At 42.7% G+C, this 20,519-nt stretch overlaps 1 protein-coding gene across 1 annotated transcript in view; it reads right to left on the bottom strand.

Moving 5' to 3' along the window:
• STAB2 (stabilin 2) overlaps positions 1-20,519 on the bottom strand; it is a 216,585-nt gene that overhangs the window by 99,646 nt on the left and 96,420 nt on the right. The window contains exons 25-33 of the mRNA XM_064285120.1: positions 20,145-20,303; positions 12,773-12,868; positions 12,086-12,181; positions 9,884-9,931; positions 8,263-8,399; positions 7,689-7,803; positions 5,545-5,622; positions 928-1,026; positions 732-839 (exon numbers count right to left, since the gene is read on the bottom strand). Of these exons, the coding sequence (XP_064141190.1) occupies positions 732-839; positions 928-1,026; positions 5,545-5,622; positions 7,689-7,803; positions 8,263-8,399; positions 9,884-9,931; positions 12,086-12,181; positions 12,773-12,868; positions 20,145-20,303 (936 nt within the window). The remainder of the gene's footprint in view (positions 1-731; positions 840-927; positions 1,027-5,544; positions 5,623-7,688; positions 7,804-8,262; positions 8,400-9,883; positions 9,932-12,085; positions 12,182-12,772; positions 12,869-20,144; positions 20,304-20,519) is intronic.

Consider the following 20,519-nt stretch of genomic DNA (forward strand, 5'->3'; position numbering starts at 1 on the left):
CATGCAGCTAGAGCTTCAGACACATCCTTTCACTGTGGAGTGGGCAGCCCTGAGCCCTTCCTATGTGAAAGTTCTGGTGCCAGTTTATGGAGCCAGTTTACTGGAGCCGTAAATGTCTGGTGAGGTGGTTTGGATTTTGCCCTGCAAGAGCTGAGGATCCACTGAAGAGTCTGAGCCAGAAAGTGGCACGATTGAACTTTTCATTATTTTTAAAATCCTTTGACAGATGTTGGCTGTTTACCCCTAGATGTTAGGAGTCAGGGAAGATAGAGAGGGAGAGAAGAAGAGGAAGATAGGGATGATTTACTCCTTTTAGATCCCTGCTTATGACATTTCAGCTGCCTGGGGCCAGGGAGAGGCCAGGGAGGGAGAAGCAGTAGTAGGTCACCAGGCCTTTCTTCCTAGTCTGTTTTAGTCTGGAAGCTCTGCTGAAACCTGTTCAGCATCGTAGCAACATGCAACCATGAAGATCACGCCAGGTTCCTGAGACATCTTTATGCTTGTGTATATGGAACCAAGTATGAGCTCTGGGGGGGTATGCACTAATGTATGGGCAGCTCTGGCACAAGGTCGCGTGTGTTAGGGAATCTCCACGTGAGTTTGTGTAAAGTATCTGGATATGGATGAGGAAGTTCTAATAAAAGAATAAAATGGTATATAATTGATTGCTTGAAAATGCTGAGTGTCTGAGTTTTCAGAAAATAATTTCCCTGATTATTCCCAATACCTACTAGTGTTGCAGCCTTCTTCTCCCTGATGTAATTCTCAATGGCTTTGTTGTTTGGGGCAAACACCGTGTAAGCATCAGCAGCCTCGATTACACTTGCCAGGTTATATTGCTGTGATGGAAAGAGACAAGAGCACATGAGGGATCTCTGCTCCCAGGTCACCTGAGCAAGTCGGTTATGCAGAGAACATGGTACTTGCAATGATATAGCCCCGGAAGATTGAATAGCCAGGCATCTGATCCAGCCGGGTGAGCAGGCTTGGTAAGGAGCCACTTAGACTTCTTTGGGGAACCAGAACCTGAAAAAGGAAGCCCAAGAACTCTGTGAGCACATTTCTGCAGGACTTGGCCTTAGCAATGCACAGAAACATCCCGTTAACCTTTTTAAGCAATCAAAGGAATTGACATTCAAAATATTTTGAAGATTATGCACAAACTAAAAGCATTTTTGGATGCTGAGTGACAAGGCTGGAAGGGACGTCAAGATGTTACTAGTTCAATTTTATGTCTATCCCTTAAGTCTTCCTGATTGGAGAAAATTTCACCTTACAGGAAGGACTTGATAGTTCCCCTGCTGTAACCTGTTCCAAGCATGATGTCCTTCTCCAGGGACTGATCCCTCCTGACAACATGTCCAAAGTATGTAAGACGCAGTATCGCCATCCTTGCCTCTAAGGACCATTCTGGCCGCACTTCTTCCAAGACAGATTTGTTCGTTCTTTTCCAAGACATCATGCTTGGCAGAGTACAGTGTCAGCGGAAAACAGCAAGACCCTCAACGAGGTGGATTGACACAGTGGCTGCAACAATGAGCTCAAGCATAACAACGATTTTAAGGATGGCGCAGGACCGGGCAGTGTTTCGTTCTGTTGTGTATAGGGAGTCGCTATGAGTTGGAACCGACTCGACGGCACCTAACAACAACAACAACAACCTGTTCCAACTTTCATTACACTGTCAGGGAAAAGAAAAAAAAATCAACTTGTTGCTGTCAAGTTGATTCTGACTCATAGTGACCCTGTAGGACAGAGTAGAACTGCCCCATAGGGTTTCCAAGGCTGTAAATCTTTATGGAAGCAGACTGCCACACCTTTCTCCCATGCAGCAGCTGGTAGGTTCGAACTTCTGACGTTTCAGTTATGAGTTGAGCACTTTAACCTAACTGAAATCCTACAGGCTGTGGCTTAAATCCATTTTTTTTTTTTTTGGTGGTGGTTCCTTTGTATATTCTTCAGGTTTTATCATTATCTATTAAACTGAAAGTCTTAAACTGCAAACTAGTAGGCTGAATCTGGCTTGTAAAAGGTTTTATTTAGCTCATGCAGTGTATAAAAATAAGAAATTTTCATCTAAAAATCTAGTTTTCTGACTTCTGTTTAAAAACATCAGACTTCATTCCTGCAGGCAACATACAGCTGCAGGGAGGAGCTGCAGGTCCTTTAGTTACAGTCCCCACCACTCCCTAATGCTTTCTACTAGCTCCTCTCACTTATTTTCATCATCCATCTGATCCATATAGGCATTTGAATTTTCAAGCCCTGCATGATTAACCTTCTGGACAAGATAACTATTTCCATCTTCTCATCCTACATAGAATCTTCTCAGATTGAAGAATCCAAAACTGGAATGTTTTTCTGATTCAATCAATTTTTCGGCCAACATTTATTGAGCCTTGGTGGTGCAATGGTTAACCATTCAGCTGCTAACCAAAAGGTTGGCGGTTCAAACCCACCAGCCACTCCACAGAGGAAAAGATTTAGTAATCTGCTCCCATAAAGATTACAACTTAGAAAACCCTGTGGGGCAGTTCTACTGTGTCCTATAGGGTTACTATGAGTTGGAATTGACTCAACAGCACACAACAACAACATTACAGGCCAGGAGGGGGATATACAAATATAATTGATGCCTGGGTTCTTTCCTCAAGGAGCTGACTGTCATTAGAACAGGGGTCAGCAAACTTCAGCCCATGGGCCAAATTTAGTCTGCTGCCTGCATTTGAAAATAAAGCTTTATTGTGATACAGCCATGCCCATTTGGCTATGTATTGTCTACTGCTGCTCTTGTGCCACAACAGCAGAGTAGTTGTGACAGAGACCATATGGCCCGCGAAGCGTAAAATATTTACTATTTAGACCTTCACAGAAAAAGTTTGTCAATATCTTGTATTAGGGGAAGACAGATACATTTCTGAGTTTATGGAGCTGAAGTGGGGAGGGAGAGTTTGGGATGATTAGATGGGATGTGGCCAGCTCTGAAACTGTGAGGAGATGGTCTGGTAGAACTTGATGGTGCCAACAAAAGCCCACACGTCCACATCACATGACAATATGCAATATGAGAGCCACTGCTAGTCCACAGAATGCCTGTACAAATTTAAAAAAGGTGCCCCTTTCTCTGGGAGTTTGCAACTAGAAACAGGAGCACACAAAATGGTGAATGAAGTAGGCTGGGTTTTAGGCCCATTGATCCCCTTGGCCGGGCACCTTTATGCAGGGCACAACTTGTACAACTGTACATGACGGCCCTGACAAAGGTGATCATGATGCCCAAAGGACAGCTACAGAAGGGGCTCTTTAGGGAGCCAGTGCAACCCAGAGGCTAAGCAGAGAACTTGAACCAGTAGACATGCACCCATGAACTTTGTGTGGTCACATAACTTTTACTTCAGTCCAGTTACTTAGCCAAGCTAAGCTTCTGTTTTCTCATTTGTGAAAGTAGGACAATAACAGCACCTACTTTCTTAAGGTTGTTGTAAAAATGAAATGAGAGAATGTGATGCCTGACACTTGGCACAGTGCCTAGCACATAGGGGGCACTCAATAATTTTAATTATTGCTATGTACACAGTGAGGTGCTAGTGTTTAAGAGAGATAAAGCAAACAGGCAGCCCTACCCTTCTGGGGCATGTTATCATACAGGGGTTCAGGACTTATAAGGAGCAACTATCAATATAAGAGAGCACAGTTATGCAAATTGAATTCTACATGAAAAAATCCCACGGTATTTCTCAGAGGAAGGAGAAGGAAAACAAACCCAGTATTTTTTGAAGGACTACTAGGCAGCAAGGGCCCTGGTGGCACAGTGATTTAAGCATTTGGCTTCTAAACTAAAGGTCGGCAGTTCAAATTCATCAGCTATTTCTTGGAAATCCTGTGGGGCAGTTCTACTCTGTCCTATAGGGTTGCTATGAGTCGGAATCAACTCAACGGCAATGGGTTAGGATTTTTTTTTAACTAGGCGCAGCCACCAAGAGAGATGGTGTCATTTAATCCTCCCTGGAAGAAAAATGAGGCTCAGAGAGGTTATGTAACTTGCTGAAGGTTACACAGCTAGCTAAGTGCCTGAACGCAGATTCTATGTGACTCTAGAACTTATCCTTTTGACATGCTGGGTTAGTGATATGAACTGTGGGGCTCAGGGAAGGCTCCAGAGAGGAAGTGGGACTTGAATTGTCTACTGTGATAATAATATTCCACGTAGGAGATGGGTTAAGGTGCCACTCTAGTTATGTCCATCAAAAAATGTGAGAAGAAGAGATCATTTTATGTTTTTGTTCTGTTTTGTTTAAGGATTTTTCAGTGCTTTGGAAAGCCAGGATGGGAGAAGAAAAATGCCCTTAACAAGTAATATTACTTTGTATTATGTGAAGTCATAAAATCAGCATTAAAAAAAAAACAACCCAAACCCGCTGCTGTCGAGTTGATTCTGACTCAAAGCAACCCTATTGTTGCCCACAAATGATGAATCATTTGCTCAAAAATGTCGTGCTTCTCAACGCTTCTTGGTGATAAAGGAGGGTGACAGGGCTTTACACGGTAATGCACTCAGAGTCTGATGAATAGCCCCTCTTTTCTGAACTGAAATGGTTGACCTTTAACTTAAAAAAAAAAAAAAAGGCAAGGAGGTAGAAAGTACAAATAGAGAATAATTTTAGTCAAAATGCAATTAGTTAATTGGTTTTTCTAGTCTTTCACTTCCAAAAGTTCCCAGTATAGCCTAATTCTGATTTTAATTTTAAATGAAGACCTTAATATAGCTATCTGAAAATTATAGAGTGGCTTAAAACCCCATTTTCCCTAATCTTTTCCCCCCCTACTTCATACCTTTTATTACTATGGAATTGGGTCTTAGAAGAAAATGAGAATCTTGCAATACTTTTTCTGTTTTTTTCCTAGGGTCTTCCTCACCTCATCTTTTTAGGGTACAGAAATGCAGAGAGGGATGTGGAAAGTGATACATAGACATTTGCTTCTCCTCTAGTTTCTTGATTATATCCCATCTGTATATATGTGTTTCCCAATACTAGGGTCCTAATGTGCCTTTTAAGATGTTTCCATAAATAAGAGAGAGAATACATATGACCACATCAGTATAGGGCCTTTTGTAGAATATAAAACCTATTGCCGTTGAGTTGATTCCGACTCATAGTGAGCCTATAGGACAAACTGGAACTGCCCCATATGGGTTCCAAGGCTGTAATCCTTACGGGAGCAGACTGCCACATCTTTCTCCTGTGGAGCAGCTGATGGGTTTGAACTGCCAACCTTTTGGTTAGCAGCTGAATGCTTAACCACTGTGCCACCAGGGCTCCTTTTACAGCGTATAGGTTGAGCAAATGGTAACTGAGTCTAACTGAATGAATAGAACCTCTAAATGGTTTTAAAATAAAGGTCATGAAACACAACACAGCTTACTTTTATATATGGGCTATGTCTCCCCCCACCTCCCCGCCGCCACACCGAAAGAGACCGTACAGGAGGATAAATGACAAAGGCAGAGAGAGGCTCCGTGTGTAGGATGATGGTGTCTCGCACCTTGTCGATGATGTGTATCACTCCATTTGTGGCTGCGTTGTCACCATCGACGATGGATGCTCCTTCAATGGTGAAATTCTGAAAATGCAAACCACCGTGAGAAAGTGAGTTGCTTTAGAGTACTTCTAGGGATTAAAATTATCTCTAGGTTTTTCCACTTTTTAAGCAGCAGCCATTTTCACACTTTTTGGACCACGACCCACAGTAAGAAATATCTATAAATTGTGACCCATTGCATGCCCCCTCCCCCCACCCCCCACAGTAGCTGAAATGAAAGTCCTTTTCCCTGCTATGTGGGTGGCACTCTGATTGTTTTGATCCTATTCTGCCCCGCTCTATTTCATTAAAAAATGCTGGTTGAGGCTCACTAAATTGACCCCACAGTTTGAAAAGCACCATAGACAGTAATTGAATTTCTTGGTTGGAATCTAGACATCAAATTTTTTTTTTTTTTAAATTACATGAGGAGTAGAGCTAAGTAAAAATCATTTGCCTATCCATTCACCAACCAACCAAGACTGCAACCTGGCACCGCCGTCTCTGCCACCCTATCCTCTTCTCCCACCATTACATTTTAGGTGAAATTCCTACTGGGGACCCTGGGGTGGAGAAGGGGACTTACCTCATTTTGAGCAGCGCACAAGCCCACCTTGCACATCTCTTGTGGTTCAAGGGAGACATTAATATCAGACAAAGGAATTAACTTATTAAAAATGTATCTTTGATAGTTAGCTTCTCTAGGTCAGGGGCCTTCACTGACTTGTCTTTGAATCTGTAGAGCCTGAGATATGCTTGCCCAGAGTGGGTGTGCAATTAATGCTTGCTAAGAAAACCAATGGTTTAAAACACTGATGATGCAAAAATGACTCTCATGTCTGACGTATGTATAAAAAAAATGACTCTCATGTCTGACATATGTATAATGTACTGGAATTATTGTAATAAGATGTAAAAATCCATGGGACCAGATGTAACTGTTTTCTGCTTCATAAAAGAAATGATCTAAAAAATCACATATATTTAGGTAATACTAGACATTTTTTTTTTTTTTTTAGACATAGACTTGGAAAACCCGGTTGTATAGTGGTTAAGTGCTATGGCTGCTAACCAAAAGGTTGGCAGTTCAAATCCACGAGGCGCTCCTTAGAAACTCTATGGGGCAGTTCTGCTATGTTCTATAGGGTTGTTATGAGTCAGAATCGACTCGACGGCAACAGGTTTAGGTTAGGTTAGGCACAGACTCAGGAGCCCCTGGGTGGTGCAAATGATGAACATGCTTGGCTGCTAACTGAAAGGTTGGAGGTTCCAGTCCACCCAGAAGTACCTTGGAATAAAGGCTGGCGATCTACTTCCGAAAGATCAGCCACTGATCTATGGAGCACAGTTCTACTCTGACACACATGAGGTCACCATGAGTTGGGATCAACTCCACAGCAACTGGCAGTGGTAGGTATAGACCCTTTTCACGGTGCTCACACTGACGAGCAGGAAGATAGGATTTAGAGCACTGATTCTCAAACACTTTTGAAATGTGGCCCACGGTCAATTGATGTAGTACTTCTCCAGTGGAACCTCCATTTTTGTCGTGTATGATTCATAGAAAGAGCATTAGTGCCATGTGCAGGAGGACTTCCTGGTGGAGACAGAATCCGAGTCCTTGACCCACTGAAATAGCGCCAGAATGTCAGCTCTGTCAGGGCTTAGCCCTTGCGTGTGCACTGCCCAATCTCCAGCACCTCCATCAGCGCCTGGCTCCTAGGAGGTGCTCAGTAAGTACTTGTTGGTTGACTGACCCTAACTTAATATAACATTTTAGTTATGGATGGTGATATAATTAGTAGGTTGCTAGTAACCAATAAAAGTTGTGAAATTGTACAGCCTTCACTGGATCAGTCCATGGTCTGTCAGGAGGAGCCTGGTAGAACGAAGGTCACATTTTATAGGGTCACTGCTATAGAGGCATGTGTGTATGTGTATCAATACATATGAATAATTATTGAAGTTGGGTGATACCTACATGAAGGTTTATTATACTATTTTTTTTCTGTTTTTGCTCATGATTGAAGATTTCCATAACACAAAAAATTTAGAAGTATAATATGAACATATGTGACATATATAGACCATATACAGAGCTCCCTTACCCCATCCACTTTTGCCAGGTGGAGAAAGTTGCCCTGCAAAGATGTTGCCAGCATGTCAGACGACGACAGAGACTCCAAATCTGCCACCCCGTATGTGCCCAGGAGCGTATGGTATCTAAAACAACAGTCCATGAGGGCTATAATTAAATATCAATGCAAGAGGCAGTATAATTTAGGACCACAGATCATAGGTTCTGGAGCCAGACTGCCAGGTTCAAATTCTGCCCCTATAGTGATCAGCCATGGCACCTTGGGGTAGTTATTAACCACCTTGTGCCTTAGTTTTCACATCTGTAAAATGGGAATGATAATTATAATACCCATCTCATAGGGTTGGTTGTTGTGAGGATTCACTGAGTTATATGTATAGCACTTAGGATGGTGCTTGCCACAGAGTTGGCTGTCAATAATTATTAAGTATTCCTATACTGGGGGAGAAGGAAGAGGGAAGTCCTAGAACATGCTCATTTCCGTAGACTTGAAGGACTATGTGGCTTCCCTACATTTAACTTCTAAGGCATGTTCACACTGATGCCAGTACGAGATCATGAAGAATAAAATACATGATACCTACTTTATGAGGGCTGGAATATTGCTCTTTGACAACCAAAAGGTTTTGTCATCTTGGTCCATGTCCTCAATAGCTTGCTGTGAAGGCACGAGGACAGTAAGGTTTGAGGTGGCTGACAGCATGGGTCGGAGAGAAGCATCCTGAATCACAGGAAAAGAGTGGCCTGATTCACTTTAGGGACAAACAGGATGGACTTCATGCTTGGCAGAGATGACAGTTTCCCATGTGATAAAATTTCAGGGGTATTGGGAAGGTCATAGAGACACATTCCCCACCCTACCCACTGGCTGATGACTTATAGTCCCTTTTGAGACTCATTTTATTGAAATATGACAGTCTTGTCAAAATGCAAATTTTCTGATTAGGTCACATTTTGAGTCATTATCAATCATTTACACTTGAGTCTAAATGAAGAGCCAGAGAATAGTCTTGGTAAAATTGTGTGTGTGTGTGTGTAAGTGTGCAGAGAGCCTTGAGAATCCTTGAATGCTTTTGGATTAAGGATGATGGGGAGATTGCAGGAACAGTTTCATCATGGGAGAGAGACTGGAGGCCTAAAATAGAACTTTACCTAGTTTTCAGTTTTGCCTAGAGAGAGTTCTGGGTAGATGCAGTGACATGCCGATAAATGTTTGATGACTGGCTCTCAGGGGTGCGGTGCAGAGCCTGGTTTGTAGTATTTACTTTCTGTAGTGTAAGTACTCCCACCACAGCTGGTTTCAAGTTACCAATATGATGGCACCAAAAGTGGAGTTGGGATGAGATGCATACAATCAGCTCTCGTGAGCTAGTACAAGCCGGCTCTAGCACACCCCTGGGCAAGCTTAGGCATGTGGGGTAAGACCAAACATGATGAGGGTACATGGAAATCGGCATGCTCAAGAGCAAAGTCTCAGTCCCATCTCTTACCTGTGGTGGGTCAGAGAGGCCCCATAGAGAAGCAACTGGGAAATGTCCTAGAGGGGTTGCTGACCATATCTGACGTATCTTGTCATGTGCCTATTTAAAGGTGATAACCCATTGGTTGTGATGACTGGCTGAACCAGCTGTCTTGGTCCTTTTGGCCAGGGAGGACAGAGATTCAGACCACTGGGCAGGGTTGACCATTGGCTTATTTGTTATAATTCTTGCCACGGGTGAGGAATATGCTCTACAGGGCATGTTGGGCTGAGAGCTAAGTACCCTGGACTGCAAATATAAATCTCAAAACTAACTGGGTACATTGCAATGATGAATTATTAACTTTTTCAAAAGACGTCTGTAATGAATGAAGCCGGACATATGTATTTGAATTGGTTGAAAAGTTGACCCTAGCTTACCCTAGACTGAAATTTACAGCCATGGTTGTCTGTTAGAATCACCTGGAAAGCTTTTAAAATATACTGATGCCCAGGCCAAACCTCCGGCTAATTAGATCAGACCCTCTGCGGGTAGGGACCTAGGCATGGCTATTTAAAATTGTGTTCTATGTGATTTTTAAGTGTAGTCAGGGTTGAGAGGCACTGCTTTAGACAATCCCTCTCCATCCTTTTCACCAGCTGTATTTTCAGTTTTCTATTACATGTATTCCAAATTTCTAAAATTATATACATTCCCAGTTGTAAATTCCAACACATGTACTCACAGTTATCCACTGGTTAAATATAGCTGCTTCCAAGAGAAGTGACAATTCCTTATTCATGTCATGCAAGAGAGGGAGGGAGAGACGAGAGAGAACAGAAGAGAGGGGACCATGAGAAACAGGATTACGGTGAGCCTCTGGGAGCCTGCACTTAGCCTCCCGGGCTGGGCTCCCTCTCCCTGCCAGCCTCGCTGTTGCCGACGTGGATGGGTGCCCAGCTAGACGAATTCCCATGTTGCCAGGGCTGTGCATGTCTTTCATGCTTAGGTGGCTTGCTTATCCTCTATATTTGAGGTAAAGAAGGAATTCCAGAAACTTCAAAGGAAGCAGCAACCTAAAGTTCTCCCAGGTAAAATTTTAGCTTGTAAGAACATGGCCACCCAGCCCGTGTCCTTTCTGTTTAATGCCACATTTTTTGCATTTTTGTGCTTTTCTTTTGGTAATTTCACTGTTTTAACTGCCCCCCAAACATAGTGCGGAAGTGCTTGCCGTCTCATGTTCCTAAGTGCAAGAAGGCTGTGATGTGCCTTAGGGAGAAAATACATCTGTTAGATAAGCTTCGTTCAGGCATGCGTTATAGTGCTGTTGACTGTGAGTTCAATGTTAATGAATCAACAAGGTATGTTAAATAAGGTGTCTTTCAACAGGAATATGTACAAGATTACGTGTTGATCATTTGATGAATGTGTCATGACCAGAGACTTGCAGGAACCTAACTCTGTATTTCCCCTAGAGCCATGGTTTAGTATTTGCTAAATCAGTGTTCACAACGACTTTATAGAACATAATTACCACAAATAATGAGAGTTGACTGTACTTTATTCCTCAATTCAACAAGTATTTATGAACACTCTCTTAGGCACTGGGACTGACATAGGAAACCAGACAAAGATCTGCCTTCAAGGTACTCATAGTCCAGTGGTGGGAAAACAGATAAATGTACAAGCCGTGATGGTTTGTTATGGACCCGTTCTATACAGTTGGACTACACTGGTGGATAAGTGCTTTGGCTCTGTCCTTAGACAGCTATGGGCTGGATTCCTAAGCAACCTTAGGCAAGTTTGCTTAGCCCCTCAGTTTCTTTGTCTATGAAACCTGTTGCTGTCGAGTCAATTCTGACACATGGCGACCCTACAGGACAGAGTAGAACTGCCCCATATGGTTTCCAAGGAGTACCTGATGGATTTGAACTGCTGACCTTTTGGCTAGCAGCCGAACTCTTAACCACTACGCCATCAAGGTTTCCTCTTCATCTATAAAATGGCCATAATAATAGCATCAACCTCAGAGGGTTGTTGTGAGGTTTAAATGGGGGTGTTGCTGTATGTAAAGGGCTTAGGAAGATGCCTGGTCACAGAGAGCTTTCTCACTCACACACACTCTCTCTCTCTCTCATACACACACCAGGAATAGGTAAGCACAGGGTGTTTTGGGTGGCCACAGGAGGTGCACAATCTAAACAGGAGCACCTGGAGAGTTCAGCAGAGTCCAGTTAGCTACTCACTTGGGAAAAATTGGGAATGGAAGAGGTAGAATGGCAAGAATGGGAAGTCAAGACTAAACGAACTGCTTGGCACATAGTAGGTGCTCAATAAGAGCTAGTCCTTCCCCTCCAGCCTGCAGAGAATTTGTGAGCCACAGAACACATATGCCATCTTTGAGAAGCTTAGTATAAAATCTCCTTGAGCAAATGATTCTCAGAGCACTTAAAGCCATCTTGGTTAAATGTTATGGATTGAATTGTGTCCCCCCCAAAATCCGCACTGGAATACTAACCCCTATACCTGTGGATGTAATTCTGTTTGGGAATAATGCTTTCTTTGTTATGTTAATGGGGCCATATCAGTGTTGAGTGTGTCCTAAACATAATTACTTCTGAGTTATAAAAAGAGCAGGTTAGACACAGAAGGAAGCACAAGCAGGGGCAGCTAGATGCCATGTGAAGATCACTAAGAACTCAGAAACGCTGGAGCTAAGGAGGCTGAAAGAGGCAAGGATCTTTCCCTAGAGCTGACAGAGAGAGCTTACCCGTATAGCCTGTGCCCTGAGTCCAGACTTCTAGTCTCCTGAACTGTTAGAAAATAAATTTCTGTTCTTTAAAGCCACCCACTTGTGGGATTCTGATTACAGCAGCACTAGGTTTGTTTGTTTTTTAAGGGCTTTGTCTTTGTTATTCTGTGCTTCAGTTTGTCTTAGATGACTTACCACGGCTGCATTTCCATAGCACAGAAGGCCATCTCCTTCATAGCCCTCTCGACAAACACAGCTCCAGACACCAGAGGAAGTAAACTGACAAGATGCCTGATAAAATGAAGACGGAAGAAATGGTTTGCTTTCCTAACTAAAGAGTCAGACATAAATTGCACCCGTGAGACAACAGACTCCATCAAAGGTGGGAACTACAAATCTGGGGCTGAATGACCCGCAGGCCCTTCAGTGTTGCAGTGCGATGCACCTTTCTGCACGTTTAGGGTGGCACTTATTTGATCACAGTTAGATTCTTTCATGTTATCCTCAGCCAGATTTTACAACAAAAATACAGGACATCTAGTTACATTCAAATTTCAGATAAATGATGAGAAATTTTTAATATAATTACATGCCAGGCAATATTTCGGACATACTTGTGCTGAAAAAATTATTCATTGTCCTGAAATTCAGTTTAACTGGGCATTGTTTATTTCATCTGGCAATCATTATGTTTGTTCTTCTAAGCTTTGAAATGGGGTGAAAGTTACAATAAACACCCACATTCCACTCAGGGACTCCCCTTAGGGAGTAAGAGAGAGTTTGCTTATTAGGTCGAGAAAAGAAATAACCTAACTTTCTTTATTTCTCAAACAATTTTTTTTTTTTTTTTTCAGTAAGGGGAAAAAAACTCCAGTAACTCACCAGCGGGTGACATTTTCCGGTTTGTTCTAAGCATGAAGTTATTGGTTCACAGCCAATTCCGTTGCCTCGAAATCCTTTCTTGCACTCACACTCATTCTATAATTCCAAGAAGAGAGTATAAGGGGAGCTTTGAAAACAAGGGTCTTCCACACCTTGTTCTCATGGGCACTGAAAAATGAACTTATGACGGCCATAGCTGCCCACCCTCTGCAAGAACAGTGTTAATGTCTGTTGTTTGTTACACTTAAGAATTCAGGGCTCTTGTTCTCCACATTCCATGCTACATTTCCTAATCTCGTATTTCCTTGGTACTTTCTTTCTGAATTTATTATCCTATTGTTGTTGTGCACCATAGAGTGGTTTCCGACTCATAGCGACCTTATATGACAGAGTAGAACTGCCCCATAGGTTTTCCTAGGCTATCATCTTTACAAAAGCAGATCACTAGGTCTTTTTCCTGTGCAGCTGCTGGGTAGGTTTGAATCGCCAACTTTTCAGTTAGCAGCTGAACACTTAACCATTGCGTCACCAGGGCCCCTTTCATAATCCTAGAAGGGCCGTGTCGGGATAGTCCCAGGGAGAACATAGACTCTAAAGAGCATCATGTTGTAAAGGTGACCCCTCTACCTAAGAGAAAAGGTTAAGTAACCCACGGTTGTCCACTTGGTGAAGATCCATGCACAGGGCCATGGGTAACCGAAGGGGTATTGTGTGCAGTTTAGAAAAGACATCCACTATGGTCAGGTGGGAGTCCCTGGTGGTGCAAATGGTTAACACGCTTGGCTGCTAAGTGAAAGGTTGGCGGTTTGAGCCTATCCAGAGATGCCTCAGAAGAAAGTCCTGGCAGTCTAATTCTGAAAAACCAGCCATCGAAATCTCTGTGGAGCACAGTTCTTCCCTGACACACACGGGGCTGCCATGAGTCATAGTTGACTAGGCGGCAGCTAGGTTGGTTTTACGGTCAGATGTGTTTGAATAAAGCATGGCCTCTACATGGACAGCCCATGGGCACATGGCTTGGAGGGTGGACAGCATATTTATGCAACAAAAAAATTGCCCCTTCCTCTGGGTAGATTTAGGCTCGCATCAGGGTGTGTGCTTGGTGAGTGGGGCGCCAGCTGGATTTCTGTATCCATTTGCCCCCTTGCCTGGGCACTGTGTACAGTACACAACCTATACCATGGTCCTGATCACGCAGCTACTGAATATGATGATGATGATGATGGATTGTATGATAAAATGGTGGAAATGTTTGTGTTAAGTACAAAGTAGAACCCAACAAGACTGTATTGTTGGTTACAACAATGTAAAGAAAAACAAACCTATGGACATGGTACCATATGAACGAACCTTGGAAATATTTTCTGAGTGAAATAAGTCAATCCCAGAAGGATAAATATCATATGATCCCACTTATGTGAAATATATAGAGAAGGCAAATACATAGAGACCAAAATTTACTAGTGCTTACCAGGCGCAGGTAGGAAGGGGAGACGAGAAGGAATTACTTAAGGGATGATGAAAAAATTCTTGTTGAGGGTGATGAGAAAATTTGGAAGCAGTTAGTGGCGATGTTTGTACAACATGGTGAACGTAATTAATGTTGGTGAATTGTACAGGTAGAAATGGTTGAAATGTCAAATGATTTGTTATAAGTATTTCACCCCGATTAAAAAACAAAAACAATACAAACGAAAAGACACACCTACGAATAAAAAGCCAGAAGGAAAAAATACATCATCATGCACTGTAATTGATTAAAAAATTTCCCTACCTTTTTGTTTTCCAAATTTCTTCCTCTATCATGAATTATTTTGAAATTTAAAACAAAATTCAAGGGTAATCCCTTCAACAGATGAGATTTGTCAGGTATTAACTCACAAATTATTATGGAACTGGTAATGAACCTTTAAGCTGTTTTCAATTAGAGATTTAGAAGACAAAATGTAAATATATAAAAAGTAAGTAAGAAGGAAGGAGCCCTGGTGGCAAATAGTTAAGTGCTTAGCTGATAACTAAAAGGCTCCCGTAAAGATTACAGCCTAGAAAACCCTATGGAGCGGTTCTACTCGGTCACATGAGGTCGCTATGAGTCAAAATCAACTCAATGGCACCCAACAACAACAAAAGAGAACAGTTCTAAAAAAAAAAACAAGTGTGGTAGTTAAAAAAAAAATAAGGTCCGATCTTAATAAAAAAAAAATTTTTTTTAAACACTGAAAAACGAGATACTTTAAGTCGTGTGGATTAACTGACATATGAGATGCTTGTATGATAAGATGCTTATGAAGACTATTGTTCAGAGGAGAGGGGACGGGCTAGAATGTTCTTCTGGGAAGTGGGCCCTGGCTGTACCTTGAGGGCAGCAGCAGTGGGGAGGCCATTCATGCTGAGGCCGAACGTCAGGTGGAATTAGGGCTTTGAATTGGTTCTTCCCTGTTCAGTTATGGACCGGGAAGTGGAACCAGCACAGACTCAATTTTTAAAAAAAATTTTAAAATTTGGGTGAACCCAAATGATAACCAGAATAGAAAAAATTATAGGTCAAAGCCCTGCTAGAAACCTAATCTTCTTAGAAAACAAGGGTAGCGTACACATTGCATAGCAACCAAATCTCTTGCCTGTTGGATTCTGACGATGTTTACTGATGGGGTGTGGGATCTCAAAAGTTTGAAGGACTCTGCTTTAGGGAAACATGGGAGAAGAAGGTAGTAGGGCTTCCTCTGTGCTCCCAGAGAACCCTCCAAATGCCATAATCATTCTGCCTGACACATTGCCTTAAATTCATCTGTTAACTTGACTGTCTTCCCCAAGGGCCTGTGAGCTCTTGAAGGCAAGGAACTCTGTCTCATTTTTGCATTTTCAGTGTCTTGCCTGGTGCCTGTTTGTTGAATGAATGGATGGGAAGACAGATGGAAGGAGAAACATCTTCACTTGTTCAAGATCTGTGTGGGTTTATAATATTGGCTCTGTACATTGACTTTTGCTTTGGCTACTCTCAAATGCTACTGACTGACTGAGCCAAAGGAAGAGGAAATCTAGAGTCCTGAAACCTTTGCCACTTTGGGGAAGAAAGAATCTCTTTTTTGGGTAACTGGAGTGGTTTCTTAAAAGTAAAGATACTGAGACAGCTAATAGCTTTACAGTAATTTTATCATTTAAAAAAGTATTTTACAGTTTATAATATACCTTCATATCTATCATCATTCCTTGACACTCCCATCAGCTTTTGTAACCCAACCAAACCTACTGCCGTTGAGTCGATTTCGACTCATAGTGACCCTGTAGGACAGAGTAGAACTGCCCCCTAGGGTTTCCAAGACTGTAAATCTTTATGGAAGCAGACCGTCACATATTTCTCCCACAGAGCAGCTGGTGGGTTCGAACTGCTAACCTTTTGGTTAGCAGCTGACTGCTTAATCACTGTGCCACCAGGGCTTCTTCAGGTCTTGTACACATTTATAGAAACTGAGGCTTATGGAGGTTACATGACTCTGACCTCTAAGATCTGACTCTAAGTTCATACAGTCAGTAGGTGGTAGAGTAGGCCTTATAACCAAGGGTGTTTAATCTTCTCCATCTGGTATTTTGGTAATACATTCCCGCACCACCAACCCTGACAACCTCCTCACATATCAGCCTAAACATGGTTTGTATTTTTAAAGAAACATTCATGGTAATTAAGGTTTATATCTATTCGGAATGTCTGAGAAGTTTTTAAGCCAGCTAATAGCAATGAAAGGAAATTCTATATATGGTCTATTCTATTTCTTATGCAATACATAACACAGCCTTCAGTATGGATTACACCTTAACATAAAGAACACAAAGATCCTCACAACTGGACCAATGAGCAACATCATGATAAACGGAGAAAAGATTGAATTTGTCAAGGATTTCATTTTACTTGGATCCACAATCAATGCCCATGAAAGCAGCAGTCAAGAAATCAAAAGACACATTGCATTGGGCAAATCTGCTGCAGAAGATTTCTTTAAAGTGTTAAAAAGCAAATGTGTCGCTTTAAGGAGTAAGTTGGGCCTGACCTAAGCCATGGTGTTTTCATTCACCTCACATGCACATGAAAGCTGGACAATGAATAAGGAAGACCAAAGAATTGACGCCTTTGAATTGTGGTGTTGGTGAAGAATATTAAATATACCATGGAGTGCCTGAAGAACAAACAAATCTGTCTTATAAGAAGTACAGCCAGAATGCTCCTTAGAAGGACATTGTCTCACATACTTTGGACATGTTATCAGGAGGAACTAGTCCCTGAAGAAGGACATCATGCTTGGCAGAGGGACATGAAAAAGAGGAAGACCCTTGACAAGGTGGGTTGACACGGTGGCTGCAACAATGGGTTCAAACATAGCAACGATTGTGAGGATGGCACAGGACCGGGCAGTGTTTTATTCTGTTGTACATAGGTTTGCTATGAGTCAGAACCAACTCCATGGCACCTAACAACAACAATATGATACTATAATAACACACTCCCCCCCATCTCCCCCATTAATAGGTCTTTCAAATTTATCTACAGAAAGAAATACAGATCAGCAAGAAGAATAGAACAAACCCAGTGCCGTCGAGTTGGTTCCGACTCATAAATGATGAGCAAGAATAGATACCAAGAATTTTATTTGTCTCCTCAGATATAATCTGGAACTTGGGTGAGTCAAAAACTACTGCAATCATTTGCCAGATTCTCTGCGAAAGGTAAACCTGTCATGAGCTCCTTCCTGATTAGGCCTCCTGGGGCCACATTTCAGAGCTGACTCACTCCAGGCCCACCAGCAGGCTTGGCTGTCAGAGAAACCAGAAGGCTAAACAGGAAAGGAGCATCCACATGCTGTGAAACAACCAGACCACGGGCCCTCCTTACTATGAATTTTATAGCATTTGTCACGTTGCATTACACAGAAGTTTACTTGTCTGTCTCCCTGCACAAGACTGCATTTCTCCAGGGCTAGCAGGGGGCTCTGGCCATGGGGAGCTCTTATCTCCACCACCAAGCCCAGTGGCTGAACCAGAATCAGCACAGAAAAAGTGTTGAATGAGTGAATGAATGAGCATTTGTTTTATTTTGCCTGCCAGGCATCCGTTCTCTCTCTTCTGGAGTTGTACCTCCACTTGGCTTTGGCGACACTACCACACTCCTACTCCTAGTCCACATGATGGAGTGGGGTTGATTCCTCCACCCCAGTATAGGGTACAGGAGCTAGGCCTGAGCTTTTTATCGCATTCCACGTCCTTGACCACAGGGCCTGCTTTGAGCATAGACACAGACTTAGTTTGAGCCAAAGAATGAGAATGGATCCTGTGTCTTTGGTGAAAGTTACCAGAAAACCTTTTTTATTCTGCTCAGCTGAGTACTGCGATGATATAAGCCTGAAGCTGCTGGAGGCCACTGTTCACGGCAGGAGCCTGAGAAGACGCTGGGCCAAGAAATAGATCCTTGTGCTACTTTTTGAGCCCTGGATCATTCTGTACCTTAAGTCAGACTTTATGTGAACCAACACATTTCGCTTTCTTTTTAAGCCAGTTTCAGCTGGGTTTTCTTTTATAACCAAAAGATTTCTCCCTGATTCAGATTCTCTCCATTCCTACCCCATCACCAACTGTCTCTCCCTGAGAAACACCACCTGCAGCCTACTAAAATAGTTAACCTCCAGCTGTATACAAATACAGAGTACTTAAAAACTTGAGGCCCTTGCCTGGGCATGGTGCTTCAATCTGCAATCAATTTTCAGGGGTGGGAGGTGGGCTGGGGTGATACCGTGCCATGACCTTGGCCAGGCAGTCCCATTTTCTTTAATTCTTCTTCCTTATTGTCTGTTTCTCATCCTTTAACCACCTGTGGGGATCTCCTTGGAAAGATTTTTAAACAGGTAGCAAACTACCTTTGGGAGTTCTGAGCCCCCGAGAGGCTCCAACACTGTGGCCATCAGGGGCCGGCCATCCATTTATATCTGTCCCAGTGTCCAGCCTATGCTGGCCCCACAGGACAGATGTTCCATCACTTGTCCCTGCACGAGTGGGTGAAGGAATGGATGTGCATGCTGTCTGATGCTGCATAGGGAAGACTTCAGTCTTTGAAAGCTTTAAAACAGGCCAGGTATCCATTTGTGTCAAACAATTCCTTCCTGCAGGAAAGGGAAGGCATTAGGTAGGCCCTTCTAAGCTCTGTAAACTCTGATTATTAATATCTTCACAGAAATAAGAGATCTAAGAACCATCAGAATTGGGACAGAAGCTTGGGAGATATCATGGTGAACCAGGTTAGGCTTTACCCCAAACAGTGATTGTCATTATAGGGATAGCTCATTGATGTCACGTTGATTCTGACTCCTGATGACCCCATGTGTTACAGAGTAAAGCTGCTCCATAGGGTTTTCTTGCTTATCATCTTTACGGAAGTAGTTTGCTAGGCCTTTCTTTTACAGCACTGCTGGTTGAGTTCGAACCACCAACCTTCTAGGCTAGAAGTGGGGTGCAAACCGTTTATGCAACCCACAAACCTTTATTATCATTATAGCATAAATATATTTCTCGAAGAGAAAATAATTGAGTGGTTTTAAAAAAAAAAGTTCAGCCTTAAAATATAAGTGAGAAACTGTATTAAGATTCAAGAGAAATGGGAGTGATTTCAAATCCTGGTTCCCATCTTCCACGTTTTCTGATCACCTTAGCCTTGGAGCCTGGAGATGATGAATTCCTAACCAGTAGCCTTCTCTACCTTGGTTTCCATGAAATGAGGGTGGATGCTCACGAAAGTGACTGATAAACTACAGCATGCTACAGAAATAGAGGTGCTGTCCAGGGTAGGGATTACGAGGGTAGCCCTAGAGTCAGATTGTCTTATCTGTCACCCAGCACAGGATTCATACACCATGATTTGTTATTTGTGTGACCTAGGCAAATTACTTAGCCTCTCTGTGCCTCAGTTTTCTCTTCTATTTAAAAAAAATCAAACCAGTTGCTGTCGAGTCCATTCTGACTCAGACTCATGGTGATCCCATGTGTCACAGCGTAGAACTGCTCCATAGGGGTTTTTTTTCTGTCTGTAATCTTTACAGAATCAGATCTCCAGGTCTTTCTTCTGTGGCACTACTGGGTGAGTTCAAACCACAACCTTTACATTAGTAGTCAAGTGAAAACCATTTGTGCCACCTAGGGACCTTCCTTTTCTATAAGATGCGATAAGGATAGTACCCTTGTTGTGACAGTTAACCCATTCTCATTGCTACAGGTGATTTAAAAAACAAAACAGAACAGCAGTAATTTCAAGCCAAAGTGCCTCTGTGTCTAGGGGGAAAAAGCCACTGCAGGAAGCCCCCTTCCTCCTTGCTTTTGACCACAGCACACCCACCTGGCCTGGGCCTACGTACAAGCAGGTTGCATTGCTGTGACAGCCGCCAGCGCCGGGCAGCAGGCAGTTGTTGATCTCTGAGCAGTCTCTCCCGTTCCCGGTCCATCCCTGCTGGCACACGCAGGTGTGGGTCCCCATGCCAGTTTTGATGCATTCTGCCTGTGGGAGGAAAAGAAAAAGCAAACCATCTGAAACCTCGGTCCAGCCATGTGACTCCAAAAGGAAAAAGGATTTCCAGAGGTGCATTCTAGAAACTCATATTGGCATTGAGATGAATGGAAAAGATTCAATGATTTGGAAGAACAGAAGTGTTTGGAGTTGGCCAGCTAATGGCCATTATTACTAATACCATCATATCCTTGTGGAGCCAGGGAC

The sequence above is a fragment of the Loxodonta africana genome, chromosome 4 (assembly GCF_030014295.1).
Source record: "Loxodonta africana isolate mLoxAfr1 chromosome 4, mLoxAfr1.hap2, whole genome shotgun sequence".
Lineage (NCBI taxonomy): Eukaryota > Metazoa > Chordata > Mammalia > Proboscidea > Elephantidae > Loxodonta > Loxodonta africana.